At 39.8% G+C, this 21,494-nt stretch overlaps 2 protein-coding genes across 2 annotated transcripts in view; both read left to right on the plus strand.

Annotated features, from left to right (window-relative positions):
• LOC135705161 (ATPase WRNIP1-like) overlaps positions 1-21,494 on the plus strand; it is a 293,614-nt gene that overhangs the window by 259,452 nt on the left and 12,668 nt on the right. The window lies entirely within an intron of this gene.
• Positions 1-21,494, plus strand: part of LOC135705160 (diacylglycerol lipase-beta-like) — a 116,031-nt gene that overhangs the window by 85,454 nt on the left and 9,083 nt on the right. The window contains exons 3-6 of the mRNA XM_065226750.1: positions 3,550-3,647; positions 11,255-11,470; positions 11,557-11,669; positions 20,937-21,489. Of these exons, the coding sequence (XP_065082822.1) occupies positions 3,553-3,647; positions 11,255-11,470; positions 11,557-11,669; positions 20,937-21,489 (977 nt within the window). The 5' untranslated portion in view covers positions 3,550-3,552. The remainder of the gene's footprint in view (positions 1-3,549; positions 3,648-11,254; positions 11,471-11,556; positions 11,670-20,936; positions 21,490-21,494) is intronic.

A 21,494-nucleotide genomic window follows, 5' to 3' on the forward strand; every position in this document is an offset into this window, starting at 1 on the left:
TCCGATCCGTATTTCTTTCTTCGGTATTTGCAACTTTGTTTTTTTCCAGGGCGGCTTGTTGGGCCTGTCCCAACCCCCTGTCTCGCCGGGGGACCATCGTGCACAGCTCTGTTTAGAGTCCCACGCTGGCACTAGGACGGTGATCAGCCGCTCCTAACATGGAGAACATCTCCGTTTTGAGCCGCACCTCCATGGTGAGCAGACGCTCAGGTTTGGTGAAGCATTTCCTCTATCACCGTACTATGGTTACCGCGCCAGTGTTCGCGTCGCACCTCTTCACTTTGCTATTGCCGGACTGGCAACATTGCCCAGGCTACGCCAACCAGCTGTGTCCATGTTTCAGCTGGTAGTCTTTTGTTATCATATGACTCGAGGAGGCGTGAAGTAGGAATTTGTGAGGACCAGGACTAGGTATTCCGCTCCTTCCAGGTTGTCGACTCACCATTTAGTAGCCCAAGAATTCAAGCTGAACATTGCATTAAGTCCTAATTAACATTGACAGATTCTCTCCGTCGACTTTCTCTTTGTATCTCCACGGCCATGTAAAGAAATATCCAGGTATTTTCAGCACACAGATCGATAAAAGAAGCTTTTTCTAGCATATAATATGACAAACACAACAAGAAATGGTTATGTGCTCAAGTTATTAACGAAATAGAAAGTCAACGAAGAGAATCGATCAATATTACTGAGGACGTAATGCAATGTTCAGCATGAAGTTTTGCAATTCCTCCTACTTCGGTTAGCGTGGAAAGGGCCATACAACTTTTGTTTACACAATTAATATAGTAATTGAGAATATGCCCTCGAATTCATGGAGCATAAAACAAAAACTAATATGTGGTGGTAAACTATAGCGAACAAAGTTTGGTGCACAGGTAAACAAATGAGGCACGCGACGCCTCTGTATTGATGACAAACTTATGTTCAACTCTCACATTGACAATGTCATCAAGAAAATTGCCAAGAAGTATGGAATTCTATGCCGATTGAATTTGTTTTAACTATTACCAGTAAAATATAGTTATACAAATCAATCATTGCTCCTCATCTAGACTTTTGCCCTTCCATTTTATGTTTCGCCAATGTAATACTTATATCGAGATTACAGCGCTTGCAGAGTAAAATAATGCGTGTGATTTTAAGATGTAATAGATTCAGTTCCTCAACATTGATGCTGCATGCTTTGAAGTGGTTGTCGGTGAAGCAAAGAATAGTATATTTGACTATGTTGTTCATATTCAAAGTAGTAACTTTAGTAGTAGACTTTCATAAATACAATACTAGAAACGCGGATGAAATAAGAACACCACATTTCTTACCTGTGCTTCGCAAAATTCATTATAGGTATTTCAATGGAATAAACTGATAAACTGCATTTTACACATTAAAACTGTATTTTGAACAGTTATCCAGTGTGAATTGACAATTTATGTATCTTGGCGATGTTATCGCTAACGGACTATTTTGTATGGGCAGCTGTCATAACGACTTTTTAATAATTAGTGTAGCACTACAAAAACTATTTTGTTCGTCACGATGGTGATGATAGATTTTCGATATTTGATTTAATAGTAGTAGTTTCAAAAACAATATTTTGAGTAGTCTACAAAGGTTTGAGCCTCGTGCGTGCATTATGGCTTTGGAGGACTGCATTTAATATTCGATAAAGAAAAAAAAAAATGAATCTTTGAAGCTCATTTGGAAGCTGCTTTGAATTAGCAGGGAGGGAAGTTAAATCTGTAACCAGTTTGGTTTTGTTGCTAATCTGGGTAAGATGTCATACCTAATCTTAAGGATAAATCGTCCAGCTCAAACCTTTGTAGGGGTAAGAGGTGGGACCATCATCATCAAAAGTTAACTTACCCGTACTTGATATTGAAGGAACCATCGAGTTAGGGAGGATATCGAGTTACAGAAGGTAAATTGTATGAGAAAAGTGTAAGAAGTATCCTGGATTTTCATCGAGCTAGAGGAATTATTGAGTTAGGGAAGGATCGAGTAAGAGAGTTGACTGTGTGAAAAGTGCTGAGTTGACTCCCATTTAGCATAAAAAGACAATTATTTTATTATTGCCTCAAGGCTCCGGAGCGAGGAGTTTTATCCATAAATCCACCTCCCCCCTTCTCCTTTGCTGCACCAGTTTGGACGATTATTACCTTTACGGTCTTGGGCATTTTGTGTGACCACAAATGAAAAAGATTGTTTTGAATTATTATGTGACTTTAAGTTTCCTTTGGCTCATGCAAGACCCAGACCACTTACTCAAGGGTAACAACATGTCCGGGTGTGAACAATGTGGTCCTGTGGTTCAATGTGTCATTTCTTGTATCAAAATGCGTTCTCACCCGATCATGTTCCAGCCGTATCTCCAGAACCAGAATCGGGTGACCCCGGAGAGTCTCATGGTGCGATATATCCAAACTTTATATTTGTCAGAGTCATTAGTAGATAAGTTCATGTTCTAACCATGATACCATATGAAATGCTTAGTGATGATTCTTTGGATGTCAACTCAAAAAACCCTTCCAACATTCCCGTAATTGTACCATTATAAGGTTGGTGTGTCAGTTTTGGGCTTGAATCAGATTGGAAATAAATTTTAATTTTACACCAATTAAAGAACCCCTAGGGCCATAAACTAGCACACTTAACCTAACCTGTATAAATATTCAGATGCTCGAAAGATGTCTTGTATTATCTTGCGCAAAATATCAGTACCGTTATATGTATTGCTGTTCAACTATATATAAGAAAAGTATCGCCAAATTGATCGGTCCACGATTCGTGGACAGCTGATGTTCGGTTTTTTTTTACGTTCAAATTTATAGAGTCTGAATCTGCCTCCTAAGCGGATTCAATATGCCTGCTGGAGTTCCCAATTTCGTCAAAGCAAACACTTCTCTGAGAGCAAACACCACGTTAATGATCGAAATTTCGTGTGCTTACCCCACTTACTCCTTCTTCGAACACTCTTCTCTCATATGCCCGAGAAGGTAACTGCGTTATTCGTGTAATACATCGTAACCGAAGACGTTACACAACGTCGCTAGAAGAGAGTGCGAATAAAAAAAAGCACGAAAGCATAACATTTTGATGCACTTAGGTTCGCGACGCCGCACGAGGCTTCATTTGTGATATGATGGTGATGATCATGCTGGTGATGGTCGCTAATGATCGGTCGACAACGTTTCGCGCCCGTCATTCTCTGACTTTGCTGTGTTATGAACAGCTCGCCTGGCTGTGTTGGTTGATGTTGTTGTTGTTGTTGTTGCTCGGGTGGGACGTGATTGTTGGGAGGCTCCAATCTATTCTGAAGACGAGAAAAACTGCTGCTTCAAACGAAGCAATTACATACAATGTTACACTGATTCTTACCTCACTCACCTGACCATCGGCATCGTCCGTCGGTTGTCGTCGTTGCCTTCGTCGTCAACGATGCATTTGATTTTATTATTTTTTTTTCAATTCCACGTTCACCTCTCACTTCTCGGTGCGATGATGTCTATATTTATTGCATTCTTATCATCTGGTTCTTTCTAATTGCAGGTCATGCCAGCGTTGCGTTTGTTTGGCCGGAAATGGTTAGCCGCGTCAGACGACCTTGTGTTTCCGTGCCTGTTCGAGATCGTGTTCCGTATCGTATGGTAATTATCAATCTAGCTAATTACTGGCTGTTACTAATTCGTTGGCTGGTCGGTTGGTGGTCATGGTGGTGGTGGTTTACTCTAAACGAGAGGGGGATTTTCCCTCAGCTACAATATCATCCGATTTAATCGTTTTCACTATTGCGCTCACCCGAACCGCTCATTTTGCTTTCTCATGGGGTGGCATTACATGTTTTCGGAGAAGTATCAGTGAAACATAAATAATGTTCTCATTCTAGTGATATACAATATCATGTCAAATTTTGTTCAAAATTGGGAACTGGTTAGGTAGATTCTTTCATGCCTGTCTACGGAACTGATAAATGCAGTTTTACTTCAATGTTATGTTCATGATTGCTCTTTTTACATCTATCGCTGATTTCATACAAAGGTTAATTTAATCACGGAAACCGACAACACAATCAGATAAAGGAAACATTAGAATCCTTGCCTGGAATTCTACTTACTTTTGAGGGACACCTTGCTGTTATGTAAGTTTTAAATTCCGTTGACTACGAACCAGTTTACATTTCTTTTTTTTTTTTCAATTAGTGTGATTCATTTTTTTTCCCAATCATATTACATCCACTTTAGAATGAGGTTCGTCGCTTGTTTTATCTGAGAAGTGATTCATTTGTTTTAAATCGTTCAAGCTTATTTCGTTTTCATACATGTAAATCCGTGCCTCACGCCTGCGACAATCCGGATAGGACAGGAAAAAGCTTTATTATGCAGGACTCTGCACGTCGATGAGGTTGACGATTTTATCCAGAACTGATTCCCATGATTTAGTCGGTCCACAGCTTTTTCGTAGTCCAAATACAGGGACTCTTGGAATTCGTTCACCTACTTTAAAATTAAAAGCAGTGTGACACTATGGGCCAAACTTGATCTTTCGGTACGGAATCCTGCGTGTGGTGGACGGGCAGTCGCATCGATTTTCGTGATGATGCCTTGTCAATTGCCACACACAGTCAGGTCTGCCTTCTTTGGGATCATCACTAAGATTCCCCGTATTCAGTCAGCTGAAAAAGTCGCGGTGTCCCAGACGATGCAGAACAATTAATGCAACATTTGTGCGGATGGCATGGGGTTAGCTTTGAGCTGATATGCGATCGACGCCGCTTTATGTTTGTCAAAATTTATGCTCAGAGCACCTTAATTTACATGATTTTTTTTTTTCTAATCATGCACTAGGGTGGGTCAAGTTTATATGGCGACAACCCTCTGCTCCCTACTGCTCTTTCGATGTGTATTAAGGTATGTGAGGACTATGCAATATTTGAGCAAATTTGGAAATGATCTGGATTTACGGGAGAATTTCAGTGTTAGTATGGAAAATGTATGAGAAATGACACGAAACTGTTCATTCACTTGTCAAAAATTTCAGAATTGCAGAACAACATTGTCGAAGATCGCAAATGGTCAAGGTAATTGCCTAATAACTGTGTAAATAAAAGTTGAATCAATTTGCGGCCTTCGCCAAAATCGATCTGTATAGTATAGTATAGTTTGTGAAAACCGAAAATGGAACATGAAACAAAATTGTGAAAGATTTTGAACGGTAATAACTCAGTTGCCCCTGGTCCAATTTCAATAATTTTATCAACAATCGATCAGAAATATGGCTACGAATCGATCACAATACTTCCGCATGTTAATTTTCAACAAGAAACTATTGAAAAAGTGGTAAATGTTCAGCATTGTCCAAAAGCGTCGAATTAACTAACAAATCCACCAATTACGTACATGCATATGCTGCTTCCCCAACACAGTCATCAGAGAATCATTCCTAGACGGAACATGTCGATGTAGCATTACGATGAGGTTCGGTAGTTCAGTGGTTACCGTTTCTGCTTACTGAGCAGAAGGTAGGGAGTTCAATCCCAGGTCTGTCCCCTTCCTTGCAATTTTTCACTTTGCCTTATTCTATCCCCACTAAATTTAAATAAAAACAAATTCTGCTTAACCGATCGGATCACTTACCGCAGTGAATCCTGATCTAAAAATAACCTACCTCACTAGCACAACTCTATCCTTTCCGAGACAGCCGTGGAGATGTAGAGGTATTCTCGGTCTCTAGTAACAACCGGACGTCGAACTAATCATCCTTTCCTCCCCAAAAGACCGTGAGGACGTGGCCGGCACTGTGAATTGATCTATAGATTGAATTAATGTGCTTTTACATTGAAGATGAAATGCTTATCCCATGCACCATCTATGTAGTTCTCTGTGCAAGTGAATTAGTTCTGATCATTCACGGCGGAGCAACTACAAAGTGCACGGTCAGATAACGTTAACTCGGCGGCAAACACATTCATTGATACGTTTGTTGTTGTGCATGATAGAAGAGCACAGCAGAAATAGTGCGAAACATGAAGCCATGGTCATCACAAAAGAGGAAATCGATAAAGAGAATTGGCTTTCACCCTTCTGCTTCTAAGCCACTTACGGTCATCGTCATAGCATCGCACCGCTTTTGGTTCTAGGGCACTTGCTGGTTGCAATTTTTAGAACAGGATTCACTGTGATGCAATCAGTTGTACGCAGCAGAAATTTCCTTCCCAACTCTCTTGTGGAATCTTTTAGTGGCTCTGAAAAGGGCCGGTTTTGTTAGATTTCCACGGAGAAATTAAGAGCGTTCACCACAAATACGAAGAGCCAGCTGAATGTCCTTTGGCATAATTGTGACACACACGAAGAAACATCAACAGCATAAACAATGACTGGACGTGGCAAATGAGGCAAAGGACTCGGCAAAAGAGGAGCCAGTTGTGTTGCATGATATTACCAAGTCCGCCGTCCGTCAAGCGTATCTCCGGTCTGATCTAAAACCCGAGTGTGCTTAAGGTAAGGTGATTTTGGAAAACGTCATTCGTGGCGCTGTTACCTGAAGCCACCAACTAATTTGAAAAGAGATTGTTTGGGAATTCTACTAATCTTGGCATGAATGAAATTCCTGGAACCAGCAAAACGGTAACAACCAAGCTTCTAATCCTGAAGAAACTGGGCTCTCTGAGTGCCCATTATTCGTAGCGATGAAGGCTAGCGCTGCCTTTCCAAACACCGGGTCAACCCGTGTCCAGCGTAGCCGTACAAACAAGTATTTATGGTGATCTTATATGGTTGACACAGAACTGCCTTATTGCATTGAGAAGATAGAAATTCAAATAGCCAGAAAATTTTTGTGACCCTGATGAGTTCTGATGAACACAGCATGGCTTTGTTGTTGGCTTACACTCCGGTACGGTGCAGATTGGCAACGATGATAAACGCCCTGAGTTAAGAGCCTAGAACTCGAAAAGTGACAAAACTGGTTTAACGTGTAAGAGTTTTACTTTTTACTGTCAAGGCCGACGTTGCGAACGAAAATTAATTCCACTCACGATCCATGTCCAGGTGCAAATATTTCTTCATGAACTCGACGAACTTCAAGTTCCCTTCGTTCATGAGGTCCCTGTTAAAATTATCCAGCACAATCAAAGGCATTGGCTCCAAGCAATATTTCGTCAGATTTCGCGCCCAAAAGTATTGCTTCTGCTTGTACGACAAATCTGTACGATAGTAAATAGAAGCGAAGATCAAAATATAAAAATGAGGTTAGGAAAATAATTAAAATATGGTTCAGATTAATACCTGGCTCAATAAAGATACACATTACCATTTATTATATAAGACCACGTAGTTCTACATCATCATTGCGGACAACCCCATAGGGCTGTCCCTTGTAGTTTTTATTCTATAGCAGTGCCTCTAGTGGTCGGATTTAGAAGTTGTACTAGACGCAAAACGAGAAAATAAAATTGATTCTGCCCACCCTCGTCGAAACCCAAAATATCGCGAAAAAGTTGAAAATTACCGTTTCTACCGATGTCCTCAAGCTGTTCCGAGATCGCAAGAGTGTGGCCCGGAAGGTTCAAAGCAAACGTTCTGGAACTATGTTCGGCAGCTGAACTGGAAGGTGTTGAAGTCGATCAACAGAAGCCCAGGATCCCAGGATTGGGATGTCGCCAAAAAATACGGTGCCAGCCGTAGTACCGTCTGGAGTATCCGTCTGCGAGCAGGTTACCGTTCATTCCATGCCTCCAAGCAACCGAACAAGATGATGAAGCAGAATCTAGTGGCCAGAGCACGCACTCAGAAGTTAGCCAAACGCCATTTGGCCGAACCCCATTTAGCCGAACCCCATTTGGCCGAATACTGATTAATTTCGAAGGAACTTCGCAGGATTAAAATAATGTAATTATATGTTATAATGCCCATTTAGCTACTCTTCGTGAATTACGTGATGCAACTCCAGATGGTGACCTTTTGCTTGCTTGTGGTGACTACAATCAACCACACATAGCATGGGATTGTCTTGATGATGGAATCTTAAACCTTGGTCCTTCCACGACGTCTGCTGCCAGTGCTGCTCTGATGGATGGAACGAGCTTCCTGAATATCCGGCAATACCAATATTCGCAATCACCTGGGGCGCATCCTAGATTTGGTTTTCTGTGATTCCAATTGCAACATTGTAGTTAACGAAACGGTGTCCCCATTGCTGGCTATTGATTTGCATCATCCACCGATTTTAATCTCCTTACCAACTCAATCCGATTGTGTTGACCGTGTGGAATCCCTTGATGCTGGTGAACATACGCTCGACTACTCAAAAATCGACTTCGTCATGCTCAACGAGTTCCTGATGAGCTGTGATTGGAGCAGTATTCTGGCAAAAAATGACGTCAACGATATGGCAGCACAATTTTGCAACATAATTTGCAATTGGCTCACCGATAACACTCCAAGACGAAAACCTCCTATATATCCTGCTTGGAGTTCTCCTCTCCTGCGGCTTTTGAAACGCGATAAAAATTCCTGGCAGCGTAAACTTCGCCGACATCGAACTTCTGAAACGAAACGCAACTTTCATCGCGCTTGCAACGCCTATCGTAAGCTTAATTCAACCCTATACAAGTCATATGTCTTGCGTGTCCAGACCAATTTACGTAGAAATCCCAAGAGCTTCTGGAAGTTTGTGAACTCCAAGCGAAAATCGTCGAATATTCCTTCATCCGTATTTTTTGGCGATTTGGAGTCTACTTCTATGCTCGAATCGTGTGATCTATTTTCCCGCCACTTCAGTTCTGTTTTTTCGGATTCAGCTGCCAACGCAGATGAAGTAGAAAGAGCGGCTTGCAATGTTCCTGAGGGTCTCATCGATTTGCGTACATTTGTGGTTAGCAATATGTATGTCGTTAAAGCTGTTAGGAAGTTGAAGAAATCTGTTTCACCGGGTCCTGATGGTGTACCTGCAATCATTTTTTGCCGCTGTGTTGCTGTTTTAGCTGATCCCCTAGCTCGCATCTTTACCGCTTCGTTGCACCAAGGAGTTTTCCCCGAAATATGGAGACATTCCTTTATGTTCCCTGTCCATAAGAAGGGCGACAAACGTGACGTGACAAATTATCGTGGCATAACAAGTCTATCTGCAGTTTCAAAATTATTCGAGATCATTGTGAACGATGCTATCTTCTTTCATGTCAAGAGCTACATTTCAGCAACGCAACACGGATTTATGCCAGGACGCTCAGTTACATCAAATTTGCTAGAGTTCACCTCAACATGTATAAATCACTTGGAAAATAGGGCTCAAGTAGATACCGTTTATACCGATCTGAAAGCGGCATTCGATTGCATCGATCATGGTATTCTTCTTCGGAAAATGTCTCGCCTGGGAATTTCGGATGGTTTGGTTGATTGGCTGAAATCATATCTTTCCAACAGAACTGTACTGTTCACTCGTTCGTCCGATTATCGAGACTGCATCTGTTGTTTGGACTCCCTACCAACTTTCCTGGAACATCAGAATAGAACGTATCCAAAAAACATTCATTCGTCGAGCATTAAGACAACTTCCTTGGAGAGATCCACTAAACTTACCTCCGTATGCTGAGAGATGTCGCTTGCTAAGCATGGACACGTTACAACGACGGCGACAAATTCAACAGGCAACATTCGTCGCGAAGCTATTAAGTGGTGAAATTGACTCTACCCACTTACTCTCTTGCTTGAACTTTCGTGCGCCAAGCAGATTTCCACGCTCAACGTTCCTATTGCGTCAAGACTCACACCGCTCTTCTTTTGGACAACATGAACCTGTTACGAGTATGATTCGCACGTTTTCTACAGTTGAAGAGTTGTTCGAGTTTGGGGAACCTGCTGCTCAATTCCAGAGACGTATTATTAACTCCAGATACATTTAGTATTTGTTATGGCTTCTGGTTCATTAAGACTTATTGTCAGATGGATGTATTAAATAAAAATAAATAAATAAATAAATAAATAAATAGAAGGGAAGAAACTTAAAATTTTCCAATCAGGATCAAAGCTTTCCAAATCTTATGCCAAGTTTTGTTTTGAATACTTCTTCACAAATATTTTCCAACTCTATTCTGAGTGTTGATAATATGGAGAATAATTTAATTTGAAATAACTACTGCTGCTTACAAACGTAAGATGGAGAAATCTAGTAAGAATAATACATTGTGATGTAAATTCTGTTTAATGTTTTTATTCTGTGCATCATGTTTGCCGGCGTCATCTGTCGTTCTGACATCTTATGAGTGACACGAAATATGAATTTAATTAGCACTCCAGCTGGAGGATTTTTAATAATTTGGAAATTTCGGAACTGTAAGTGGGGTTGAAGTTTCATAAAGAACACAGCAAATGGTGATGCAAAATTGTCACAAGCATGTTTATTAATCATTAATCACCAGTACCGAAAACCATGACAATAACATTACTCAAAAGATCTACTCGTGTTAGAAAGAATATTTTATTTATGAAAAATGTTCTATTTTAGTTCATACACATTTTAAACATTTTCCAGTCCCCAGAATCCCGTAAAATTTCAGTATGGAATAGTGAAGGATCATGAAATTTTTGTTAAGTCCCAGATCGTAAAATTTCACTGAGCTTGGGACCTGGAACCACAAAATTTGTCTATTTCTCTATTTCGTATTTTAAATCAGGAAGCTTGTTTTGTTCGAAAACGGACGAATTCTTCTCAAGCATCAGGCCAAATTTGGTTATGGTCTAGATTCACGGGAGAACTACGGTATGGGAAACGGAACAAAACTATTTATTTGTTTGTCAAACATTAAAAAATTGCTTATTTTTTTACCAATGCTTAGACTTAGATTGCGAAAACTATGCAGATTAACTTTGTCGAAGACCGTTATATTTTCCCATACAAACTTTAAAGATCTCCTGCAATTCCAAATCGTAACCAAATCCGTTAAAATTTGGCAAAGTTGTTTGGGATCACAATACAGATCGCAAGAGCAGTGGGGAGCAGTTCCGCGATACAAACTTGACCCACCCTAATGAGCACTGTTTATAGCGACAATACGTCTTTTCAAATTGTGGGTATTTGTGAAACCTCCAAGAAAAACGCTTTTAAATGGTTTCTGTTATTCCAATTTTTAAACTTTCCATGGGAAATCCAGTCTGCTTCCAACATTTGCTTTCGCATTTATTTTTAACCATCGCCGTTGTATGTATGTAGGTATCTACGTCGATCTGTTTCTACCCAACCCTTTTCCCTTTCCCAACAGGCTCGGACTGATATCATGCGTAACGTCGACGTACTGGAGCGTGACCGCGGAGTGCGATGAACAGGCCGGTCTGGCCGTGCGCATCTACCTAGCAGGGACCCTAGTGTTAATTAGTGTAAATATAGTTCTACTCGTACTGCTAGTAAATCGCAGCGCCCAGGGTAGCATCACCGAGGTGCAGAAGCGCCGCTGGGTGGCGCCCCTTCTGGTTGTTAAGTGAGTAGTTGTGCGCTTGAGTTCAAAATTCGTAGAAAGTAATGCATCGTTGATTCTCCCGTTTTTTTTTTCTTTTTCAATTTCAGGATACTGTTAATTCTGCCAGAGACTGGACTGAACGTTTTCGGCACGATGTGGGCCTTTTGCGGGACCATCGAGTGTAAAAGTGAAGACAAAATTTCTCGAACTGTGATCGAAGGTAAGTCGATTGATGGGTGTTGGATTTCTTTTTGTTGCTCGCAAAGGATTTCAAGCACAAAGAGGAAAAGTTTTTCTGATTGAAGCTGGTTGGAATGTCGCATGCTGAAGCGCGCAAGTTGAACATTATAAACTTATGTCTTGTTTACGACTATGGGAATCGGATATTGGTCCCTGTTGGGGTATTTATTTTTATAAAAAATGTTAGAGGATATCAAATTGCAAATGATCAATTATAAACAAAAACAATGTTCGGAGTTGGTTGGAAATGCTATCTAACATGAAGCTTTAGTGTGATAATTTATTAGCTAGAAAAAAGTCTTAGAAGAGGGTAGGTAGATAGTTCCGTTAGAGTACGGCAGTATGAAAATTGAATAGAAGTTGAAAATGAGCGAAGGTCCATTAATGTGATAGTGCAAGACAAACGCACACTTCTTTGCCTAACCCGTACGATGAACGTGGATATATGAAGTATGTCTTCAAATCTACAGGCAAAAAGTGTGCACACGACTTATTGTTAATATTATCGTTTTGCAGAGTGAAATGAAACAGGAATATTTTTTTCCAAAAACAAAACTGCAGACATGCATAAAGAATCACATTTTTCTCAAAAAACCACAAGTCATCGACCTCTCGGTTTTGTTGAGGGTCCATTTTTTTTCATTATGAGATAGAACACATATTTTTACATGTAAATTTTCTCAATAGTCTACGGAAAAAAGCTGATTATCTTGGTTATTGATAATTTTTCCCAATATTTTTAGAAAAATAAAAATGTGCCGAACAAAAAATATTTTCGTGGCGGTAAACTTTCCTTTAAGGGAAAACGTGGAAAACCGGGAACGAGTCAGGAATTGGAGTTTGCGGTTTTTTACTACGTAGCGAATATTGATTACTCTTTAACATCTCAACTCAAAACCCTTCTTCTACATCCCAACTAAAAATAACATTTTCTAGTTTGCGTTTTTCTACTACGTAGCAAATATATTTATTTATATATACAGTAATTCCATAGCAAAACGATATAGTGGTTCTCAAAATATCGTAAAAATTGCTAGTTTTGTTCCTTATCGCAAAATGTTAGATCCGTATTTTGTATTTTTTTTCATTTGAGTGACAACTTCCTTGTTAGGGAGGTCAAAAAGTCTTCCTTGGGAGTAAAAGTAAAAAATCTAGGTGTGGTGAGGACGTAATAGTATTTGAACCAATCAATCAATTCAAGCATAACAATTAAAATAGACGTATCTGCTTTTGTAAACAATCACTTCAATTGACGATTTGTCTTAACTGATAACTCACCCACGCAAACAAACACCATCATCAGGTATGGGAATCTTTACCCTACAAGCTGGTGTTGTTAGTTTCTGTGTGTGAGCTAGCAGTTGAGACAAATTGTCGATTGAAGTGATTGTTTACAAAAGCAGATACGTCGAATTTTTTTTTATCTTTATTAAGGAGATTTTCAGCCCTGGGCTGGTTCGTCTCCATACGTCGAATTAAATAGTTACGCTTGAATTGCTTGGACATCTTATACCAGTGCATCCCAGACTACTAGGATGAAAAAGTAGGCTGGGGTAACTTTGTCAGACCTAGGATAAAATTATTCTTAGCCTTGGTCGAAAAAAAAAACCGTTGGTGACTTTTTACAAGGCCTTTCAGAATTTTATCCGGGTTTTGTTAGTAGTCGCCCCACTGTGGAGTGGTGTTTTCAGCCATTCGAAACCCATTTGATTTGATGTGATTTGTGAATGATGTCTCGAAGCCACATGAACACTTTAATCGATCTCATGGTTATTTTTATATTTTCATTATTGCTTATACGTTTGGTGGTAATTTGAATTGGGCTTTTGAAACGTGGTTTTAATCATTTTAAGATCAGTTATGGCCATTTTGGCGAGATTTTAAGTTATGTTAGCGGTTTGAGGTATTTCATTTAAGGATTTGAACCGAATTTAATGTCAGTTTTGCATTTTTATCGATGATTTTTACATCTGGTAAAAAAAACAGTTGATTGAGTTACAGGTTCTTTTGGATTTTTACTCCAATTTAGCATTTTAGTGCTATTTTGGCGTCCAATAATTAGCGTTTTAAACATTTCGGGTCAAATATTTTATATAAACCTTCTAATCAAGGAAGAGATCTTTTTCGGTGGACTTTAGTAAACATTAAACAACATATCAACGTTAGGCATTCTAAACTACTCTATCCATATAAAAAAAATCTTGTGCAAAAAACATGGAGCCTATATTAGACAAAATGTTCGTTATTTTATAACTTGCTGTTATGGCTCGAGTGACACTTGCTTTTGATAAAAAACACGTCTACTGAGGATTCATGTTTCTAAAAATATCATCTATCAATGATCAATGATAGATCAATGATCAAACAGTCATCGGTCGTCATTGGAAAGCAATGCAACTATGTTTTGTCAATCTAATTGAAACTTTTATTGGGTCTGTTGTCTTGTAAATTTTAGCTACAACGGCCTCTTTTCTGATTTTTATCTCTCAATCTATGTAATCTACACGAAAACTATGTTTGAACGAAATTTCTAGATAATAAGTATAAGAAACATTATGCCGTAGACTACACATTTTTATATTATAACTATGGGTGGAAAGTTCGTAGAACAAATACTTTGAAATTCTTCACTTTTCAAGATATCTTCGAGCATGAAACTAAGTAAAACTTCAATTAAATCACTTTGAATAATCAATCTTTGGTCACAATCTTTGGTCAGTTGGTAGATAACACATTAAGCTTTGCTATGAAAGTTGTTACAGCAGTTTTCGTTGTTTCAGTCTCGAGATACAAATATTATAAGCTGTGAATTACCTTGAATCATAAAATTAATTTGAAGCACCTTTAAAGCATCCCCGATTTTGCTGAAAATTTGCATAGAATTTCAAACTACCATGACGAACAGTAATCACGGTTGACCCGGTGCATCTCGAAAATTTCTGTTAAAATGAACAGGTCTAGTCTATATACATCAATTACAATTCAATCTCTTTGTATAAAAGATGTCATAGGTTCTTCAAATCGTCCTGGAGTTCTGACCATATGATCCACTAGATCACCAACGACTGAATATGTATCCTTATTTATAGATTGGTTAGATCATTTCCCAATCGTGGTAGATCTTAAACAGTGCCTTCCAGTTCTTAGCAACGCGATTTTATCAGCTACTTTTTTCACTAGTTTTGTATTAATGATTTCTGAAAAAAATGGTTAATGCATTATCTGCTATCTTTGATCAATTAAAAACGTTCGAATAATGGTGGTATAGCTTGAATTTAATGTGCAACGGATTGTATTGAAAATGAAGAATAAAAAAAAGGACGTGTTTACAATAGGATGTCACTGTGGATCATTTCACCTGAACTCAAGGATTATTTTTAAAACCTTAAATATCTTATAGACCATTTTAATAATCATTTAATACTTTTTACGATATAATATAGCAATATTTTAATGTTGTCTAACTGCTAAACGAATTCACTTTATGAAGAGCTTTTTGAGTGTGTTGATTTATTTCCTTTTAATTCCGTTATAGTTGCTTATCTTATGACAGATACGCGTATTTCGTCTACTACTACTACTTCATCAGGCCAAGGGGTGTTGAGTACTTGACACTGATGAAGTCTGCAAGTAGTAGACGAAATACGCGTATCTGTCAAACGATAATCAATTATGACGGATATAAAAGGAAATAAACCAACACACTCAAAAAGCTCTTCGATTATATATCAATTTGTAAACGCAACTTTTCAAGTTATTTCAGGTACATTAAATTGCAATTTCGCATAGACCAGCACTGTTGCAGACGAGCTTGTAAATATTTTCGTTGTTCATGTCGCCTATATCTTAAAACTAAACTAGGGGAGATTGCTCGCGATGGTTAAACATCAGATGTTTTACGTTTATATAGAAATGGATAGTAAATTAGGTACAGAGACTATATGAATCTCATAGCTGAAGACATCATGCAAGCCCTGGTTGATCTAGTATAGCAATTCTCATACTTTTGATGATTGCGACCCACTTTAAGATATTCCATAGTATTGTGACTCACAATTACTGAAGACAGATAGAGGGCCAAAGTAATCTTAGCAATGCCAAAAAAAGCCCTCAAAATGCATAGTGGTTTGAAAGCTGTAATCATTTTATTATAACATCGTAAAATATATATATACTGTATGCGTGATAATGTTTGCACCATCGTACAAATAAGGTTCCCGTTACACCTGTGCATTCAATGCCTTGGTTTTCTTTGCCTTTACGTAACTTATAGCTCATACCGTAGTAGGCTGTGTATAAAAGAAAATGATTTACCATGACGAAGTGGCAGCGTATTCGTGATTTGACCCACGTGCAAATGTCGCAAAAAGACATTTCAATCGCCGTGGGAGTGTCCCGGTGGACCGTCAAAAGGGTTTTAGACCGAGAAAAGAAAGGACAACTATCCGCGAAGGTGGCCACAGGCCGTCTGAGGTCAGCTCGGTTTCCGAGGGTTATCGCTGTTATCAAAAGGAAGATTCGGGTGAATCCAGTGCCTTCAATAAGGAAAATGGCAAAGGAACACGGGATCAGTGACTTTACGGCACGGAAGATCGTAAAGGAAGATTGCGGGGCGAAGTCGAGGGCACGGAAAAAAAAAACTCCCATGATTACCAACCGCATCCGAGAGCTACGAGTCGAACAATGCAAGAAAATCTTGAACTTCCTTAAGCGAAAAAAATCCGGTAATCCTGTTCACCGACGTCTACCGTCGATCCCGTATCAAATTCCAGAACCAACAGGTATATTAGTTTTCTTCCGGTAAAAGAGGTGGCCGACGAGCACAAGAATGTGTATTTGACCGAGCATCCTGCTAGCGTTCTGGTGTTTGGATTGGTGGCTTCCGATGGCAAAAAATGGGCCCGGTGTTCATTCCAGAAGGCGACAAGGTCAACACGGAGGTCTACATCGGGATTTTAAGTAAGTATGTTCTTCCGTGGATCAAAGAACAGTACGGTCCGAAGCCAAATGTTGTATTTCAACAAGATGGGGCTCTGTGCCACACCTAGAACCGCACTCAGAAGTGGTTGCAGGAACATCTTCCGTTCTGGGCGAAGGATATGTGGTCGCCATCCAGCCCCGATCTTAATCCGCTGGATTACTCAATATGGCGCGTCATGAAGGCCAAGGCCTGTTCTAAACGCCACCCGAGTACAGCAAGCCTCAGACAAACATTGACCCGCACCTGGAGAGAAATGGATCCAGACTACATTATTAGAACCTGCCGTGCATTCCGGAAGTGTGATGGCCGTAATTGCAGCAAGTGGAATCTCGATCGATGATTAACATAGTTTAAGACTCTGAGGAAAATCCCCCCTTTGAATAAATAAAAAAACTCGAAAACGAAATTTTTGAGAATTTTTGTTATTTTGACATTGCTCAATGGTGCAAATATTATCACGCATACGGTATATATTTTACGCCAAAAACAGATGATATAAAACCGCATCAAAATGCAATAAATGACCGCGAACAACCTAAACGCCCAATACGATATAATAACTAATGTAAGAACACTAAAAATGATGATTTGATATGATGTTATGGAACCACCACTCACTGTAGCAACTGTCATTAGATTGTGGACTATCCTCGCTGTTCGACTTGATCAAATTTAATAACCTCTACTTGTACTCAACTTGCCATTGTGTGATAGGCCAAAAACGGTTTGGGTGAATCCTCGGAAAACATCACCCACGTACATCCACGGATAAATGAGAATCTCCTTCCAACCAGTGTTGGGAAAATATCAAAAAATCAAATCTCACCAACGCCCAAGATCACGCTTGATTTTCGCAGACAAAAATCAACAAGCGAACAACTGCGGTTGATTTTGCAAGCTGTGATATCGCAGCTCGGAATATCAAGCTAACAAAACTCAGCAGCTGCAAATCTCAACAAACTGTGGTTTACACCCGAATACAACCGAAACTTCCATAGCGGCTGGCAGCAGTCATTTCGTGTCTGCCATCGGTGAAGAGTAAAATGAGATAGCAAACTATACTTTCTCTTTCTAAGAAAACGATGTGCAACGGAATCATTTTTGTGTCGAGTCAACTCTCAGCTTGATTTTTGCACGTTGTGAATAGTCTCGCAATATCAAAGGAGCTTGTAAAATCAATATCAAGCATGATATTTTGTTCCGATATCACGCGTGATATTGCGAGCGCATGTAAGCGGAAAAATATCAATTGATTTCTGATTTACCAACACTGCTTCCAACAATAGGATCATACAACCGGTCAAAAAACAGGCTATCCAACATGGAGGATGTCCCAATGAGTGGAGAGAAGAGGCCGCCCTCTTTTCATGAAATGTTAAATACAGGGAGTTGGCATTTCCACTCTTCCCATCCATTTTGCTTAAATCGGGTGCTCTGGTGGACCCTCCAGTACCCAGCATATAATGTTTCATATAATAATGGAATGAAAGTTAAGAGAAACATAAAGGAAAGATCTCACCCGATGTTGCAAAGGAATCTATGACATCACGATTATTTCGAACAGTTCCCATAGATATGCTGCCGCTACTTTCTTAACCGGTGTTAAAAGTAGTTACTCTCGCCTTTCATTCCTAACACAGCAGCGTAAACCACCATCAAAATTGAAACACACTCTAGCTGCTCCAACTAGGGAGTTCTCAATAGAGAAAAAAGGACTGCGTCCATTTTCCATCACCAACCACTCGCGACACAACGGCTTCAGTTCGCCAGTGCACAGTCTGTAAGACGAAGTGCCAGCTCCTCACCGGCCGAATCAATTCGCGATCAACTCCGAAATCAGAACCAACAACTCCAGCGACCGAAAACAAACGCGTCAAGTAGCGGCCACGGCACACTTCGATTTAAATTTAGGAACACTAAAATTATACTAAAACTTTTTAAAAGTGGCCGAAAAACTGCCAAAATAGCATTGGCAACGCCAAAGTGAAATGGCTTTAAAAAACTAGAATTTGTCAAAATGGCACGATAAAAATGATATAAATCCGCTGCTACCACGGCACACTGGGGACAAAATCGAAACAATGTGTTAAAATTCAATAACTTCGGTGCTCGCTAGAACAAAAGACTAAAAAATAGCAATTCTTATAGAAAAAAGTCTCAGGAATCGATTGAAGTGGGTTTCATCTTGGGCATGATAGGGTAAGTTGGGGTTTTTCACAGTTTTGCTCTAAAATCTCCTATTTTGCATGATTTGAATGCTGTATCTCAAGATCCTGACTATTTAGAAGAATGATTTAGTCGGCAAAGTTGATCAGGAGATCAAGGAATGTTGAATGATGGACAGAACAATTCGGAATTCTTCCGCCAGGCGGCGCTAGTGAGCATTCAAAGTGTATATGTTTGTGCTGCTGTATCTCAAGATCCTGACTATTTCGACGGATGATTTCTTCGGCAAAGTTGATCAGGAGGTCAAGGACTGTTGGATGATGGATAGAACAATTCGGTATTCTTCCGCTAGGTGGCGCTAGTGATTATTGAAAATGAATATATTTGTGCTGGTGTATCTTAAGATCCTGACTATTTAGACGGATGATTTCTTGGACAAAGTTGATCAGGAGGTCAAGGACTGTTGGATGATGGACAGAACAATTCGGTATTCTTCCGCTAGGTGGCGCTAGTGATTATTGAAAGTGAATATATTTGTGCTGCTAAAAGATCCTGACTATTTAGACGGATGATTTCTTCGGCAAAAGTTGATCAGGAGGTCAAGGACTGTTAGATGATGGACAGAAAAATTCAGAATTCCTCCGCTAGGTGGCACTAGTGAGCATTCGAAGTGAATATGTCTGCGCTGCTGTATCTCAAGATCCTGACTATTTAGACGGATGATTTCTTCGGCAAAGTTGCTCAGGGGGTCAAGGAGTGTTGGATGATGGACAGAACAATTCGGAATTCCTCCGCTAGTTAGTGTTATCTATTATATTTTCTGGCTATTACGTCCCAACTGTAACTTAACGCCTGCTCTCAACTTAGTGCTCTAGATGCACTTCAACAGTTGCACGGGTTTGAAAATCGCCAAAACAGCTTGCAACTCCAACTCAACTTGTAAACACCAAAATAACTCGTAAATTAGCTAAATAATCTTGAAACGCAGAAATCCCCTTAAACCCAGCAGAATGGCCTGAATACTTTAAAAAAATGTAATTAAATGAGTCTAAATTGCATAAGAACTGCCAGAAAGACTATAAACGCTAAAGTGACTTTTGTATAGGTCAAAAAGATCTTAAATTCAATTATTATTATCATCACTAAAAAAACCCTTAGAATTTGCTCTATAGACAATGAATTGCTAATAAAAAAAATTCCTGAAAATTCTTATTTGGTGTATAAACGCCAACATATTACATAATGTTGAAGGTAATTCATAATTAAAATAAAATCTTGATTCCCTTGGGCATCTATTCTTGCCAAATACTCAATTCTGAATTTAAAAAAAGATGCTGGATACTGAAATTGAGCTTAAATAATAATTAGAAAATTTATTTGAAAAGGATAAAAACTTATAAACTCGTAAGCCTCTGAGTAGTCAGAATTCAAGAATATGTATACTGCTGCTCTTTGCATGTCCGTCTCATAGCGATAATCAGCAAACCGAGGAATTCACGTTTTTAGTTTGCTTCGTACCATTGCTTCGTAGGTGATGGGACAACCAATTTGACTGTCGTTCCAAATTTTGAGTTCATCCAGTATTATGAAAATAAGGGTAACTAGCTACCATTTGCTTTGAAAAACTCAGTTTTGACAAAAACGACTATGGGACTGACATGCAAAGGGCGGCAGTATACAACCATGATAAAATGAGGCACATCATATTGAATTAATGAAACCGACAGTCAACCGGAGATCATTATTTGATCGTCATTGTCGCAGCGATTCAACGTACATCATCAAGTGACATGTTCAACAAATTAACTGTCGTGTCAGAAAACTCATTAAACACCGCCTTTACGATCACAACACAATAACTTACGTAAACCGACTGTTGCATACGAGCAAAAAAGAAAACTGATCATTTTACGACTAGGAAAAACATCCAAGTGCCGTAAATATGTCAACCGGGCTCTGGCGTCATGGCCACTTATATCTTTCACCTCGCATGGCAACTGATTTTAATCATATTCCACCGCCTGGTTCAAATCCTTGACCTTCCATACCATTAGCTTAGGTGCACTAATTCCATTCGATTTCTCATCTTTTTTTTTGCAGCAATCGTACTATTCAACTGGGTAGTGTTTGCGCTTATTATCTTCGGATTAGCAATAGTGTTCGACCCGCTGGGGTCGGCCAAGTATAAGAACGGCAGGGATAGCAACGACAATGGACCCACCGAGTCGGCGATCCACCGGAAGGTTTCGAAGCTGTGGTTCCGTCGCTTCCGGTGGGCTTTCTGTTGCCTACGGAAGGACGAATTCGGCCATGAGGCGTTCACGCAAGTTGCGAGTTTGCTGAGCGCATTGTTCCGGGGGACGGACCTGGTCCCGTCGGATATCATGGCCGGATGTGTTCTGCTGAGAGTTCGCCAAAAGAGGGAGACAAGGGAAATGAGGCGAATTCGCATGTTGAACGACGATGGACCGAGGTACTCCACGGACATTACCAGAGTGTTTGCGACGTCTCCGGCGTGGATGACGATTAAGAATGCGAGGCATTTCTTGAGGTTTGCCCTGGCTGCCTACGGGTGGCCAATGGTGTGCTACATGCACTGCTGTACCGGACCGTATCGATTGATTCCGAAGATGACATGTTGCGCCTGCTTCCGGTAAG

The sequence above is a fragment of the Ochlerotatus camptorhynchus genome, unplaced genomic scaffold (assembly GCF_037179485.1).
Source record: "Ochlerotatus camptorhynchus isolate MF236.1 unplaced genomic scaffold, CSIRO-AGI_Acam_v1.1 ptg000259l, whole genome shotgun sequence".
In the NCBI taxonomy this organism is placed as follows: Eukaryota; Metazoa; Arthropoda; class Insecta; order Diptera; family Culicidae; genus Ochlerotatus; species Ochlerotatus camptorhynchus.